Source organism: Macaca nemestrina, chromosome 6 (genome assembly GCF_043159975.1).
Source record: "Macaca nemestrina isolate mMacNem1 chromosome 6, mMacNem.hap1, whole genome shotgun sequence".
NCBI classification, from domain to species: domain Eukaryota; kingdom Metazoa; phylum Chordata; class Mammalia; order Primates; family Cercopithecidae; genus Macaca; species Macaca nemestrina.
This window is the reverse complement of record NC_092130.1, coordinates 95,380,941-95,396,297: the sequence shown is the minus strand read 5'-3', so window position 1 is coordinate 95,396,297 and position 15,357 is coordinate 95,380,941. Positions and strand designations below refer to the sequence as shown.

At 36.1% G+C, this 15,357-nt stretch overlaps 1 protein-coding gene across 23 annotated transcripts in view; it reads right to left on the bottom strand.

The window, feature by feature from the left end:
- LOC105475056 (single stranded DNA binding protein 2) overlaps positions 1-15,357 on the bottom strand; it is a 331,890-nt gene that overhangs the window by 217,558 nt on the left and 98,975 nt on the right. For 22 of the 23 annotated variants that reach the window (XM_071098731.1, XM_011729998.3, XM_011730000.3 and 19 more), the window contains one exon: positions 794-866. Coding sequence is in view for 12 of the 23 variants with exons in the window: in XM_011729998.3 (XP_011728300.1) it covers positions 794-866 (73 nt within the window). In the remaining 11 variants the exon portion in view is untranslated. Of the gene's footprint in view, positions 1-793; positions 867-2,397; positions 5,679-15,357 lie in introns of those variants that run through there. The other variant, XM_071098728.1, reaches the window with a different exon arrangement.

Genomic DNA, 15,357 nt, shown 5'->3' with positions numbered 1-15,357 from the left:
CAAGATGGATCAAGCTGGAGGCCATAATACTAAACAAATTAACACAGGAACAGAAAACCAAATACTGCACATTCTCACTTGTAAGTGGGAGCTAAACACTGAGCACACATGGACATAAACAGGGGAACACTAGACACTATGGACTACTAGAGGTGAGAGGGAGGGAGGGGAGCATGAATGGAAAAACAACCTATTGGCTGCTATGCTTACTACCTGGTGACAGTATCTATACCCTAAACCTCGGCATCACGTAACATGCCCATGTAACAAACCTGCACATGTACCTCCTTATCTAAAATAAAAGTTGAAATTTAAAAAAAAGAAAGAAAGTGAAGGTGGAGAAGAGAAAGGGAAGAACTTGAAATAAGGTTATCAAAATGTTTTCTAACTAAAATCAATCAGCGGTCATCCATACAAAATAAAAACAAAATCCACATTTTCCAAAATTACTATATTGTTAGAATGAGAGATATGGTGGAGGGCTTATAACTCACAAATTTTTTAGAGCAAATTTTTAAAATTTGCTTTCTTGATTATTGTTGCCATACTAATATTACTTTCCATTTCTAAAAGGAGAAAACGGCTGGAAAGGTGACTAGAAAATCGAGTGGCACAGAAGTGGCATGGGGATAAAAATGCTTATATATAATCTATAAAAACTATACTATGTATACTGATAACTAAGAATTCACTATATAATACATAACAAACTTTCTTCAAATAATCGTTATAGTATGTTTTCCATTCATTTATATAAGATCAAAATGCAATACAGAAAATCTATAAAACATACCTCTGATAAAAATGTTTGAGCTGATTTCTGAGCTCCTACATGGAGCAGATATTCATATACGTAGAGTGCTAACCTGGAAAACAAATAAAACATTTATTGAGAAGAAGAATATTAAAATTCATTCTTTAAATAATGCACATCTTTCCATTGCTGAAATATCTTACACACTAACAGTGACCAAAAATAAACCCTTCCTATGCTATTTCAATAGGAATTATTAATAATACATGTATGTTCAGAAAGAACTTAAAGTAATTAAAAGTAGCACATGAAGAAAAAGACAAATGTATTTTTTCTTGGCAAGAAATATATAGAGATTTTTTTCTTGAATCATCTCACTTATCATAAGCTCATTCCCACTGCTATATCTACTATTAATAATCTCTAAATTCCATTTGAAGGCATAATAACCTTTCATTAGTAAAAGAAATGAATTAAGTTAGTGAACTTTCCCAACACTTTATGTCCTTCAATCTTTTTGGTGAATGTTAATGTAAACTCTAGCTGTTTGTAGAAACATATGCCAAAACTGTGTTGAATATCCATTTTAATATTTGCTCAGCAACTTCTCCTTATTCTTTAGATTTGATTGTTAAACCAATAATACTTTAGTTTACAAGGCATTCAGATTCACAGCAAACTACAGCATTATGTAAACTTTAAAGATATCAGATCATATTAAGCATATGGGAGCTTACAGTTTAAAGGTTAACAAAATTATGTATAAATTTATCACTCAAATATAGAATATTGAATGCGTTGTATACACAAACTACTCTCATTATCTTGTGGATTCAGAATTTTCAAGCTACACCATGTGGCTCAATTTCAGTTGAGCTGTTAACAAAATATTATTCATAAACCCAAATTAGTCTGAGGCAGTATTTTTAATGATATCTTGGCCCAATGCCCAGATAGCTCACAACAGTTCAGTTTCTGCTACACTATATTTACCAATATTGAACCAGGTTTACAGTAAACAATACAATGTAACAATAACCACAATTCTGTGGTTATAGTTGTACCACTTGTCTTGCCAAGCAGATTTTCGACTTTTAAAGATTGATGGCATTTACAAAAATGAGTATTTTCTTTATTTTCATGAAAACATATAATGCATCTGTCATGAAAAGAGAAAGCTTGTACACATTCAGTTGCTCTGTCCATTTAATTCTTTCCCCATTCCAAAATTGCCAAATATTGTAGCTACTAAGCACCTTGAGAGAGTAGACCTATTAAAGTTACTCATAGAAAGTAAGTTATTGACTGTGAGGATGAATGTAATTTGGAAACATCTCCTAACATATTCAAATTGAATGATACGTCCTACATCAGTGCTTCTCAACTGCTTTTCCTACCCTAACGCAATAAGCTATATAGCATGCTCCCTTCAGTAGCAGTATCTCCCTGTGGAAGTGTGGCTTATCACCCAAAGTATATCATAAGGGATACGGGAAATTGGAATATTCCTGTAGTTTCAAACAAACAATCCTGCTGGTGATTCTTATCAAATATTCTTCAAACACATACCCCATACCTTTCTCCCCCCACTAGTGACTCTCAACTCTACCGCATGATTCAGTGCCCATGATGGCAAATTGTACCTTGGAAAAGGATAATATTTGTAAAATCTTCTTGGATAGGCTGTGGAACCTCAAAATTGCCTGCCAGTGGCAGTCCTGCCCCACTGCCTGAAAAAAACAGACTCAGGTAATTCCATGTGGCTTGTAAAACCTTGGGCCTAGAGCCAAACCAATGGTTAGCATAGGAAAGAAATCCCCACCTAAGTAAAAGGCTGAACAATAAAGCTGGTCCACCAAGCTTGGGGAATTTGAAAGTGAGAGGCAGAGAGTGAATAAAGCAGGGGCACCATGTTATGGTGAGAACCTGTTATGGAGAGAACAGACCTCAGAACAGTCAAGGCTGTGTCCTTTCAGTAAACCCCATTCTTTAAGTTAAGTGAGTTACCTCCTTGTAACATCTTCTTTTTCGTATTAATGGGGATAATACAGTTCTTCTAAGTTTTCTTTAGTACCTAAGAAACAAAAAGCTTACCTCTTTACAAGTAAAATCAAAAGTGATAGTCCCCACTTTCTCCCTCTGTAAATCTAAAATAGTGATTCTAAAAAATGTATTAGAAGGGACTGAGAATAATTGGAGGTAAGGGTTTCAACTGGAGATTCTGAAGTATCTTCCAAGGGTGTGAGCCCATCCTACTACTATTAGAATCTGCTGTGGCAGCTCATTGTTACCAACAGGGTGATGAAGTAGGATCGGGCTGAGAAAACCTATCTATAACGCTATCTCATATATTCATGTTCTGCAATCTCCTTTGAACAAAATTAATGGTTCTCAGGCCATAAGAATCTATGCTCCAAAAAGGGTGTCAGGGAGCAATGCATGGGTGAACAACTAATTAAGTCTACTGCCATGATGACTCCATAATACATGATCAGCAATCTCTAATTTTTTTTTTTTTTAATTTTCATAGGTTTTTTGGGAACGGGTGGTGTTTGGTTACATGAGTAAGTTCTTTAGTGGTAATTTGTGAGATTCTGGTGCACCCATCACCCAAGCAGTATACACTGTACCTAATTTGTAGTCTTTTATCGCTCACCCTTCTCCCACCCTTTCCCACAAGTCCCCAAAGTTCATTGTATCATTCTTTTTTTTAATTTATTTATTATACTTTAAGTTCTAGGATACATGTGCAGAATTCTCAGGTTTGTTACATAGGTATGTATACACGTGCCATGGTGCTTTGCTGCACTCATCAACCCCTCATCTACATTAGGTATTTCTCCTAATGCTATCCCTCCCCTACTGCCTCACCCACCGACAGGTCCCAGTGTGTGATGTTCCCCTCCCTGTGTCCATGTGTTCTCATTGTTCAACTCACACTTATGACTGAGAACATGCAGTGTTTGGTTTTCTGTTCCTGTGTTAGTTTGCTGAGAATGATGGCTTCCAGCTTCATCCATGTCACTGCAAAGGACATGAACTCATCCTTTTTTGTGGCTGCATAGAATGCCATGGGGGTATATGTGCCATATTTTCTTTATCCAGTCTATCATTAATGGGCATTTGGGTTGGTTCCAAGTCTTTGCTTTTGTGAATAGTGCTGCAATAAACATACGTGTGCATGTGTCTTTTTAGTAGAATGATTCATAATCCTTTGGGTATATACTCAGTAATGGGATTGCTGGGTCAAATGGTGTTTCTAGTTCCAGATTCTTGAGGAATTGCCACACTGTCTTCCACAATGGTTGAACTAATTTACACTCCCATCAACAGTGTAAAAGCATTCCTATTTCTCCACATCCTCTCCAGCATCTGTTGTTTCCTGACTTTTTAATGATTGCCATTCCAACTGGCATCAGATGGTATCTCATTATGGTTTTGATTTGCATTCCTCTAATGAGCAGTGACAATGAGCTTTTTTTCATGTTTGTTGGCTGCATAAATGTCTTCTTTTGAGAAGTAACTGTTCATATCCTGGACCCACTTTTTGATGGAGTTTTTTTTTTCTTGTAAATTTGTTTAAGTTCCTTGTAGATTCTGTATATTAGCCCTTTGTCAGATGGATAGAAACAATCTCCAATATTTTAATTATCACCTCTGTGTATAGGATTTTCCAAACCTATCTCTGTAGTGCTATCCTCTGTCCCAAGCTCCAAACCTGCTTCTTCAAACTAAACTACTGTTTTAAGTTTGGTGTTTTTTGTTTTGTTTTTTTTGAGATGGGGTCTTGCTCTATCATTCTGGCTGGAGTGCAGTGGTGCTATCAGAGCCATCATCCTGCCTGCCTCAGCCTCCCGAGTAGCTCAGACTACAGGCACACACCACCACATCTGACTAATTTTTAATGTTTTTTGGTAAAGACAGGTTCTTGCTATTTTGCCAAGGCTGGTCCCGAACTCCTGAACTCAAGAGATCCTCCTGCCTAGGCTTCCCAAAGTGCTGGGATTACAGGCATGAGCGACTGGACCTGGCCAAGTTTGTTTCTAAAAATATGTTTCTCTCTTAAATTGACCATATCCAAAGTTAAATTCACCTTCTCCATCTGTTTTCATAGTACCCGTGCTCACCTTGATTGGAACACAATTTCTCTGAATGTCAGTTTTTTCATGTGTCAAATAGGAAGAATAATACTTTGCTTGTATTGTCAAAATGATTAGAAAGCACAGTAAGTAATAACAATTGTTATAATTTTGGCCAATTACCAAATCATGTATTGGATTCTAAGGCACTATCTCTCCCACATTTGCCACTCCTTTCTTTCCTCCTTCCTGCTCTGGAGGAACCACCGGGAGCCACAGCAAGAGCAGGAGCTATAATATTTGCTGTAGCTTCAGATTATGTATTACCCATTAGCTCCCCACAAAAGGACACTGATCCACCAGAAATAAGAATGTCCAGAAAGTTCTGGGGGGAAAGCCCTGTAATAAAAGATACTGTTTGAACACAAATGATTCCGGCAGAGGGGAGTGACATTGTCCATCCATGCAGGTAAATCACAGCTTGGTGCCATGTCTAGTAATGTGAGATCACCAAACATAAGAAAGCAACATTATGAGCAGGGCATAGTGGCTCATGCCTGGGAGTAATCCCAAGAAGTGGAAGGCTGAGGCAGGAGGATAGCTTGAGCCCTGGAGTTTTAGACCAGCCTGGGCAACACATAAAAACTCTATCTCCAAAAAATATATATATTTATATATATTTTTAAAATTAGCCTGTATGGCTCACACCTGCAGTCCCATTGATTTGGGAGGCTGAGGCAGGATGATCACCTGAGCGCAGGAGTTCAAGGCTGCAGTGAGCTATGATCGCATCATTGTCCTCCAGTATGAACAACAAAGTCAGATCTTATGTCAAGAAAGAAAGGAAGAAAGGAAAGAAGAAAGAAAGAAAGAAAAGAAAAGAAAGAGAGAGAGAGAGAGAAAGAAAGGAAGGAAAGAAAGAAAGGAAAGAAAAGAAGAAAAAGGAAGAAAGAAAGAGAAGGAAAGGAAGGAAAGGAAGGAAGAAAGAAAAGAAAAAGGCAACATTTTATTTGGATTACTCAACAGTGAAAATTTAAAGATAAATATTGAATATACAAATATTTGAACAGTAATACTTTTTAATTAACATTTTCCTTTTTATGATCGTTAAGAAATTTAAGTACTTTATTAAAATACAGAGTGGCTATTTAGCATAGTAGCTAATGTGATCTAAATACATAGAAACAAATTAACAAATACAGTAAGAGTCAGCTGCAAAAAGTAGAACCAGTCTTTCTTTAAAAAACATTGATTAATGAAAAAGCCTATCAATGATTCATGGATCATATATCTTCAAATTATCTTCATTTCATTCTAATTTTAAACTGATTATCAATGACCAAGTTATCAAAATGATGACCAACAATTCTAGAGAGGGAGCCGAAGCAGGAAATACAAAATATATCTGGCACAGCTCAGCACCTTCTTTACTCCTTGGTCACTACAGGCGCCTAAACTTTAAAAATAAGAACAGAGGTAGAGATTAAGATGAGAAGAACACAGAGAAGAGCCAAAGCCTGAGATCATTAGATAACACCTACACATGTGATGGACACTAGACTCACTGTCCCTCAACTACACACACGTGTACTCACAACTGCAGTGGGAGGCAGACCGGAAACATCAACCAACAGTGATAAAATTCCATAATTGGAATTGTATCGGTCTCCAGTTCTGACAGTCAAATCTCCTTCAACTAGGCTTCATGAATTCAATATCTATAGTAATTTGGATTAGAACAGGTCTTCGGTTTAATCTTCTAATGTATTTTTTAAGAGTGGGAGGACCCCACTTACTCTTTATTTTGCACATGATTCTAATAAAGGGGGTTTTTTGATTTAAAAATTATACAATTAGAAGGAAATTAAAGATACATAATTTTTTTTTTTTTTTTGAGATGGAGTCTTGCTCTGTTGCCAGGCTATGCCAAGAGTGCAGTGGCGTGATCTTGGCTCACTGCAATCTCTGCCTCCCAGGTTCAAGTGATTCTCCTGCCTCAGCCTCCCAAATAGCTGGGACTACAGGTGCCACCACGCCCAGCTAATTTTTGTATTTTTAGTAGAGACAGGGTTTCACCATGTTGGCCAGGATGGTCTCAATCTCTTGACCTTGTGATCCGCCCACCTCAGCCTCCCAAAGTGCTAGGATTACAGGGGTGAGCCATCACGCCCAGCCAGATATATAAAAATTAAAAAATAGATAAAAGTGTTCAACTGTTGACTGTCCCTACAAAAATTAAATAAAATTAAAAAGCAATAAAGGACTGAGAAAACAGGATCTGTAATCCTATTTTCTTTATACATTAAACATATTAGCCTTGACATAACATATAGCCTTATGTCAAGGTTAATATGTTTAATATATAAAGAGGTTTTGGGGAACAGGCAGTGTTTGGTTACATGAGTAAGTTCTTTAGTGGTGATTTGTGAGATTTGTGACATAACATCTAGCCTTATGTCAGGCTAATATGTTTAATATATAAAGAGCACAAATAAAATGACATGTCAGAATATGAAGACCTATGAAGATCTTAGTTTTTAAATAATGAGCAAGGTAAGAAAATGAAAATTCAAATAAGAAGAATGGTTACACATGGCCAGTAACTCCAAAAAAAACTGTTCAACCCCTAATCATAAAAAGTATTTCAAAATTTCACTAATGAATGTAGCAAAGACTTTAAAAACATTAAAGCATTCAATGCCTATAAGGGTGAAATGTGGAAGTGTAAATGGTGCAACTTTTCAGAAAAATACCATGGCAAAATGAAAAAGTCATAAGTCTTTTTTTTTTTTAAGTGCAGAACAGTTTGTATAGTATGCTCTCATCTGTATCACAGAAATATTCTCTGTATATACAAGCACTGGAACAAGTCGCTCCCATGCTTCCCACGCTCATGGAATCATCTGAGTTCAAACAGTGTCTTTTATTGCAGGACTTTTTTCCTACAGACTGGGGGCCTGGAATAAGAGGGAGACTTTTCTAACCGCATAACTTTTCTTCTGTTGATTACTTCCCCTGAGCTTATATTTCCTATTTTGAAAGAAATAAATAAGCAATAAAAAATTAAATATTAAACCTTTACATCCTTTTATTTTCCAGTAATCTTTATTCTAAAATACTACAATAAGGATTCAGAAAGCCAAACAATTTATAATGATGCCTGGGGCAAAATTATAGCAGTGAAAAACTGGCAATCTAAATATCTGAGAAAAAATAAATCATTAGATTATGATATATACATGTGATGGGGAAATATATTTTTGCTAAATGTTTAATGATATTAAGAAATGCTCATAATTCATTGTTAAAATTTAAAACTCCCAAATACATACAATGTATGTAGAAAAAGCGTAGAAGGAAGTAAGAGTCACGGCTACTGGCAGAAACAATAAAAATAAGAAGTAACAGATGAAGTCCAACTAGTATGAATGGGGCAAAAAAACTAAGTAAAGCAGTGAAACTAGTATGGCCAACTTGGAGTTGGGCCAAATATCCCTGTGGCCTCCCTCAGAAGGCCTGAGGGCAACTCTTATTATAGTACTGTCCTCTAATCAACCATCATAATGGTAGCTTTATGTCTCCAGTAAAAGATTAAACTTTGTGGCACTCTAAATAAATATCGAAGGTATTCAGCTATATAAAAATATTAAATCTCTGGTTTATTTTCTGCAAATTATTTTCCCAATTAATTCTGACTTAATTTTAGTCAGGTTTTTTAGAGGGAAGGAGGATTTAGCTATTTAAAATAAAATTTTGACAACAGAACAAAAACTTTATTTTTGAATTTGATAAATAAAAATTGTATAAAGTTTTGTCATATAAATATTCGTAATATACAACATGATGTCTTGATACATTTATATATTGTGGAATGACTAAATCAAGCTAATTAACATATCCATTGCCTCAAATATTTATCTTTTCTGTGTGTGGTGAGAACACTTAAAATCTACTCTCTCAGCAACTTTCAAATATACAAAACATTGTTATTAATAATAACTACAGTCACCACATTACCACATTGTACAATAGATCTCTTGAATGTATTCTTAATATCTAGCTGAACTTTTGTTATTTTAGACACACATCTCCCAAATCCTCCCTACTGCCTGCTGATGACCACCATTCTATGCTGCTTCTATAGGTTCAATGTTTTTAGATTCCATACAATCGAGCCTCCTTATCTGTGGGTTCCACATGGTTGGATTCAACCAATCTGGGATCAAAAATACAAGCATCCCCCAGTATCCACAGGGATTGACTCCAATACCCTCACAGATACCAAAATCCACAGATGCTCAAGTCCCTGATACAAAATGGCATAGTGTCTACATATATCCTATACATATTCTTCTGTACATGTTAAATTATCTCTAGATTACTCTAATACCCAGTACAATGTAAATGCTAAATAGTTATACTTTATTTTTTATGTTGTGCTATTTTTTATTGTTGTATGATTTTTTCCAAATATTTTTTATCCTTGAATGCAGAACCCACAGATACTAAGGGCTGACTGTATAAGTGAGATTATACAGTATTTGTCTTTCTCTGCCTCACTCATTTCACTTAACATAATGTCCTCCAGGTTCATCTATGTTGTCAAAATGACAGGATTTCCCTAATGAACATTGATGCGAAAATCCTCAATAAAATACTGGCAAACTGAATCCAGCAGCACATCAAAAATCTTATCCACCACGATCAAGTCGGCTTCATCACTGTTATGCAAGGCTGGTTCAATAAACGCAAATCAATAAACGTAATCCATCACATAAACAGAACCAATGACAAAGCCACACAATTATCTCAATAGATGCAGAAAAGGCCTTCGATAAAATTCAACATCTCCTCATGTTAAAAACTCTCAATAAACTAGGTATTGATGGAACATATTTCAAAATAATAAGAATGATTTATGACAAACCCATAGCCAATATCTCATTGAATGGGCAAAAGCTGGAGGCATACCCTTTGAAAATTGGCACAAGACAAGGACGCCCTCTCTCACCACTCCTATCCAACATGTTATTGGACGTTCTGGCCAGGGCAATCAGGCAAGAGAAAGAAATAAAGGGTATTTAAATAGGAAGACAGGAAGTCAAATTGTCTCTGTTTGCAGATGACATGACTCTATATTTAGAAAACTCCACTGTCTCAGCCCAAAAAATCCTTAAGCTGATAAGTAACTTCAGCAAAGTCTCGATACAAAATCAATGTGCAAACATCACAAGCATTCTTATACACCAACAAAAGTCAAGTAGAGAGCCAAATCATGAATGAACTTCCATTCACAATTGCTACAAAGAGAATAAAATACCTAGGAATACAACTTACAAGGGATGTGAAGGATCTCTTCAAGGAGAACTACAAACCACTATTCAAGGAAATAAGAGAGGACACAAACAATGGAAAAACATTCCATGCTTATGGCTAGGAAGAATCATTATCATGAAAACAGCAATACTGCCCTAAGTAATGTATAGATTCAATGTTATTCCGATCAAGCTACCATTGACTTTCTTCACAGAACTAGAAAAAAACTACTTTAAATTTTATAAGGAACCAAAAAAGAGCCTGTATAACCAAGACAATCCTAAGCAAAAAGAACAAAGCTGGAGGCATCATGCTACCTGACTTCAAACTATACTATAAGGCTACAGTAACCAAAACAGCATGGTACTGGTAGCAAAACAGATATATAGACCAATGGAACAGAACAGAGACCTCAGAAATAACATCACACATCTACAACCATCTGATCTTTGACAAACCTGACAAAAACAAGAAATGAGGAAAGGATTCCCTATTTAATAAATGGTGCTGGGAAAACTGGCTAGCCATATGTAGAAATCTGAAACTGGACCCCTTCCTTACACCTTACACAAAAATTAACTCAAGATGGATTAAATACTTAAATGTAACACCCCAAACCATAAAAACACTAGAAGAAAACCTAGGCAATACCATTCAGGACACAGGCATAGACAAAGACTTCATGACTAAAACACCAAAAGCAATGGCAACAAAAGCCAAAATAGACAAATGGGATCTAATTAAACTAAAGAGCTTCTGCACAGCAAAAGAAACTAGCATCAGAGTGAACAGGCAACCTACAGAAAAGGAGAAAATTTTTGCAATCTACCCATCTGACAAAGGTCTACCAGAATCTACAAGAAACTTAAACAAATTTACAAGGAAAAAACCAAACAACCCCATCAAAATGTGGGCAAAGTATATGAACAGACCCTTCTCAAAGAAGACATTTATGTGGTCAACAAACATATGAGTAAAAGCTCATCATCACTGATCATTACAGAAATGCAAAACACCACAATGATATACCATTTCACACCAGTCAGAATGGCAATTATTAAAACATCAGGAAACAACAGATGCTGGCAAGGCTGTGGAGAAACAGGAATGCTTTTACGCTGTTGATGGGAATGTAAATTAGTTCAACCATTGTGGAAGACAATGTGGCAATTCCTCAAGGACCTAGAACCAGAAATACCATTTGACCCAGCAATCCCATTACTGGGTATATACCCAAATAATTATAAATCATTCTACTATAAAGACATATGCACATGTATGTTTATTGCAACACTATTTACAATAGCAAAGACTTGGAACCAACCCAAATGACCATCAATGGGTCAAGAAAATGTGGCACATATACACCATGGAATACTATGCAGTCATAAAAAAGAATGAATTCATGTTCTCTGTAGGGACATGGATGAAGCTGGAAGCCATCATTCTCAGCAAACACACACAGGAAAAGAAAACCAAATACCGCATGTTCTCAGTCATAAGAGGGAGCTGAACAATGAGAACACATGGACACAGGGAGGGGAACAACATAAACCAGAGCCTGTTGAGGGCTGGGGCACCAGGGGAGGGAGAGCATTAGGACAAATACCTAATGAACGTGGGGCTTAAAACCTAGATGACAGGTTGATAGGTGCAGCAAACCACAGTGGCACATGTATACTACGTAACAAATCAGCACATTCTGCACATGTATCCTGTAACTTAAAGTAAAATTTTAAAAAATTGTTTTTTAAATGACAGGATTTCCTTCCTGTTAAAGGTTGAATAGTATTCAATTGTGTATATATAGTCTATTTTCCTTCATCTGTTGATGGACACTAAGGTTGATTCCATATCTTGTCTATTGTGATTAATGTGGCAATGAATACGGGAATGCAGATATCTCTTTGACATACTGATTTTATTCCCTGTGGATATATAGAGTGGGATGGCGAGATCATATGGTAGTTCTATGCTTAATTTTTTGAGAAACCTCCATACTGTTTTCCATCATGGCTGTACTAATTTATATTCCCACCAACAGTGTACAATGGTTCCCTTTCATCCACATCCTCAACAACACTTACCTCTCTTTTTTTTTTTATTATAGCCATTCTAACAGGTGTCAAGTGATACTTCATTTTGGTTTTAATTTGCATTTCCCTGATAATTAGCGACACTGAGCATTTTTTTCATATACTTGTTGGCCATTGGTATGTTTTGAGAAATTTCTATTCGTGTCCTTTGCCCACTTGGTAACTGGGTTATTTGTTTTCTTGCTATTGAGTTGTCTGAGTTCCTTTATATATTTTGGATATTAACCCCTTATCAGAGGTTTGGTTTGTAAGTATTTTCCCCCATTCCCTAGGTTGTCTCTTCACTCTGTGATTATTTCTTTTGCAGAAGCTTTTTAGTTTGATATTATCCAATTTACCTACTTTTGACTTTGTTGGCTATGCTTTTGGGGTCATATCCGTGAAATTATTGCTAAAAGCAATGTCATGAAGCTTTTCACCTATGTTTTCTTCTAGTAGCTCTATGGTTTCAAGTCTTATGTTTAAGTCTTCAGTCTATTTTGAGTTTGATTTTTGTCTGTGGTATGAGATGACGGTCTAATTTCATTCTGCATGCAAATACAATACAGAACTTAGATATATTCATTCAAAAAGCACTTAAGTAATTTCTCTCTGCCTAATACATGAATTTTAAAATCTGAGAAAATGTCATTGCCATACCAACAAATAAAATTATTTCCAACTGGCCAGGTACGGTAGCTCATGCCTCTAATCCCAACCCTTTGGGAGGCCGAAGTGGGTCAATCACCTGAGGTCAGGAGTTTGAGACCAGCCTGACCAACATGGTGAAACCCTGTATCAACTAAAAAAACAAAAAAGTAGCCGGGCGTGGTGGCAGACGCCTGTAATCCCAGCTACTTGGGAGGCTGAGGCAGAATAATTGCTTGAACCTGGGAGGCAGAGGTTGCAATGAGCTGAGATAGGGCCACCACACTCCAGCTTGGGCAACAAGAGCAAAACTCTGTCTCAAAAACAACAACAAAAAAATTATTTCCAATTTACCTTATGAAAATTACAACTTCTGCCCCGGTGCAGTGGCTCACACCTGTAATCCCAACACTTTGGGAGGCTGAGGTAGGTGAATCACAAGGTCAGGAGTTCAAGACCAGCCTGGCCAATATGGTGAAACCCCATCTCTACTAAAAATACAAAAATTAGCTGGGCATGGTGGTAGACGCCTGTAATCTCAGCTACTCAGGAGGCTGAGGCAGAGAACTGCTTGAACCCAGGAGGCGGAGGTTACAGTAAGCCAAGATCGAACCACTGCACTCCAGTCTGGGCAACAGAGCAAGACTCAATCTCAAAAACAAAAACAAAACAAAAAAAAAAAGAAAATTATAACTTTTAAGAAAGAAACCTGAATTCTTTCCATTCATATGAACAAAATCCATTACATGCTTGCCAGTAGGTATCATCTAACAGTACTAGGACAGATGAACTATTTAATTACGTATCTACAACACAGACTGTTACTTAAGTGTCTAATTACAGATTCTGAACCATTCTTGTAAACGAATGAATGTACAGTCTGGGAAAGGAGTAAAGATCTTACTTCACTCAATTCTTTCTATGGTCTAGTTATCTAATTTGAGGTTAAATACAATGCTCTAAAATTTAGAATTGGTAGAAAATAAGAAAGATAGGCAAGATATTAAAGGTAAGTTTTCTAAGACAGTATGGTTGATTCGCAAACAAGTTTACCAAGAAACACATAAATAAAAGGTAAATACTGCCTTTTAATTACCTGTTAGCTTACAGCTAATTCCTAACTCTCTACATATATACATGTCTGTATGTATGTATATATGTATAATACAACTATATATAACAAATCATTATTTAACAGAAGTCAGCTAATAAAATGACCTAATTTTTAAATCCCAATTTATAGAACAGTTAAAGTAGATATGACTTTGTATCATAGAAAGGATTTTTCAACTTTATGAACAGGATTCATCAAGTGTTTCCTTTACATTATATGTGTTGGTTATAAAATCGTATGATTTAATGTCCACAAAACTTTTCAGATAATGTACTATATATAATGTGTGCCAGTTGTAGACAACATTTGATTATGCCTCACAATATCAAGGTGCACAGAGTTATGAACTATGCATAAATATCATTAGATAAGTGCCTATACAACGAGAAGTCCAACTACCAATAAATGGCTACATCTGTCAACCTGACCATAATATCCTATATCTACTTTTCTACTTAGGTCTGTCTATTACCTGTTAAAGAACCTGTCTTCTGCAACCTATCCTTTTAATATTCAAAAAAAATGTAAGGTTGAAACTGAAAAGTAGCCATTTAATATTGGAAAACATCCAACTTTAGCAATGACAAATGATTTTGTTGGTATTTTGCCATTTTCTAACATTTAGCAAGTAAAAAGATTCAAATAAAAATAAGGCATGCAAATTAATGCATCCCCATTTGTAATTTTAAAATTCTTTGAGTTAATTCACTATATGTGCAAAAAATGGCTCTTCCTAGCTTCTCTTGAAATTAAACTACTATAATATACATTTTCTGTCTTGTTTATCTCTGCATATACTTTTTAAATTTTAACTTTAGTTTTTTTGTTTTTTGTTTTTGTTTTTGTTGAGACAGAATCTCACTCTGTTGCCCAGGCTGGAGTGCAGCAGCAGCATCTTTGCCCACTGCAACCTCTGCCTCCTGGTTTCCAGTGATTCTCATGCTTCAGCCTCCCGAGTAGCTGGGACTACAGGCATATGCCACCATGCCTGGCTAATTTTTCTGTATTTTTGTATTTTTATAGAGATGGGGTTTCACCATGTTGGCCAGGCTGGTCTTGAACTCCTGCCTTAGCCTCCCAAAGTGCTGGGATTACAGGCGTGAGCCACCGCACCCTTTTTGGTCTTGTTAATCTCTGTATCTTCAGCTCCTAAAATAGTAGGTAACTAATAAATATTTTTGAATGCATTAATGACTCTCTCAGACCACACATAAGGCATTTGTAGAATCTTTTGGTTTCTTCTATTCAAGGCATTCAAGGAGAAAGTTTAAGATCTCCCCTTAGATACCTATCTTAGCACAGCATCCTCTCAGTATCCTTATGATTCAGCCTGTCAACTAAGTACCATACTGTTTGACAACATGAAAGTTA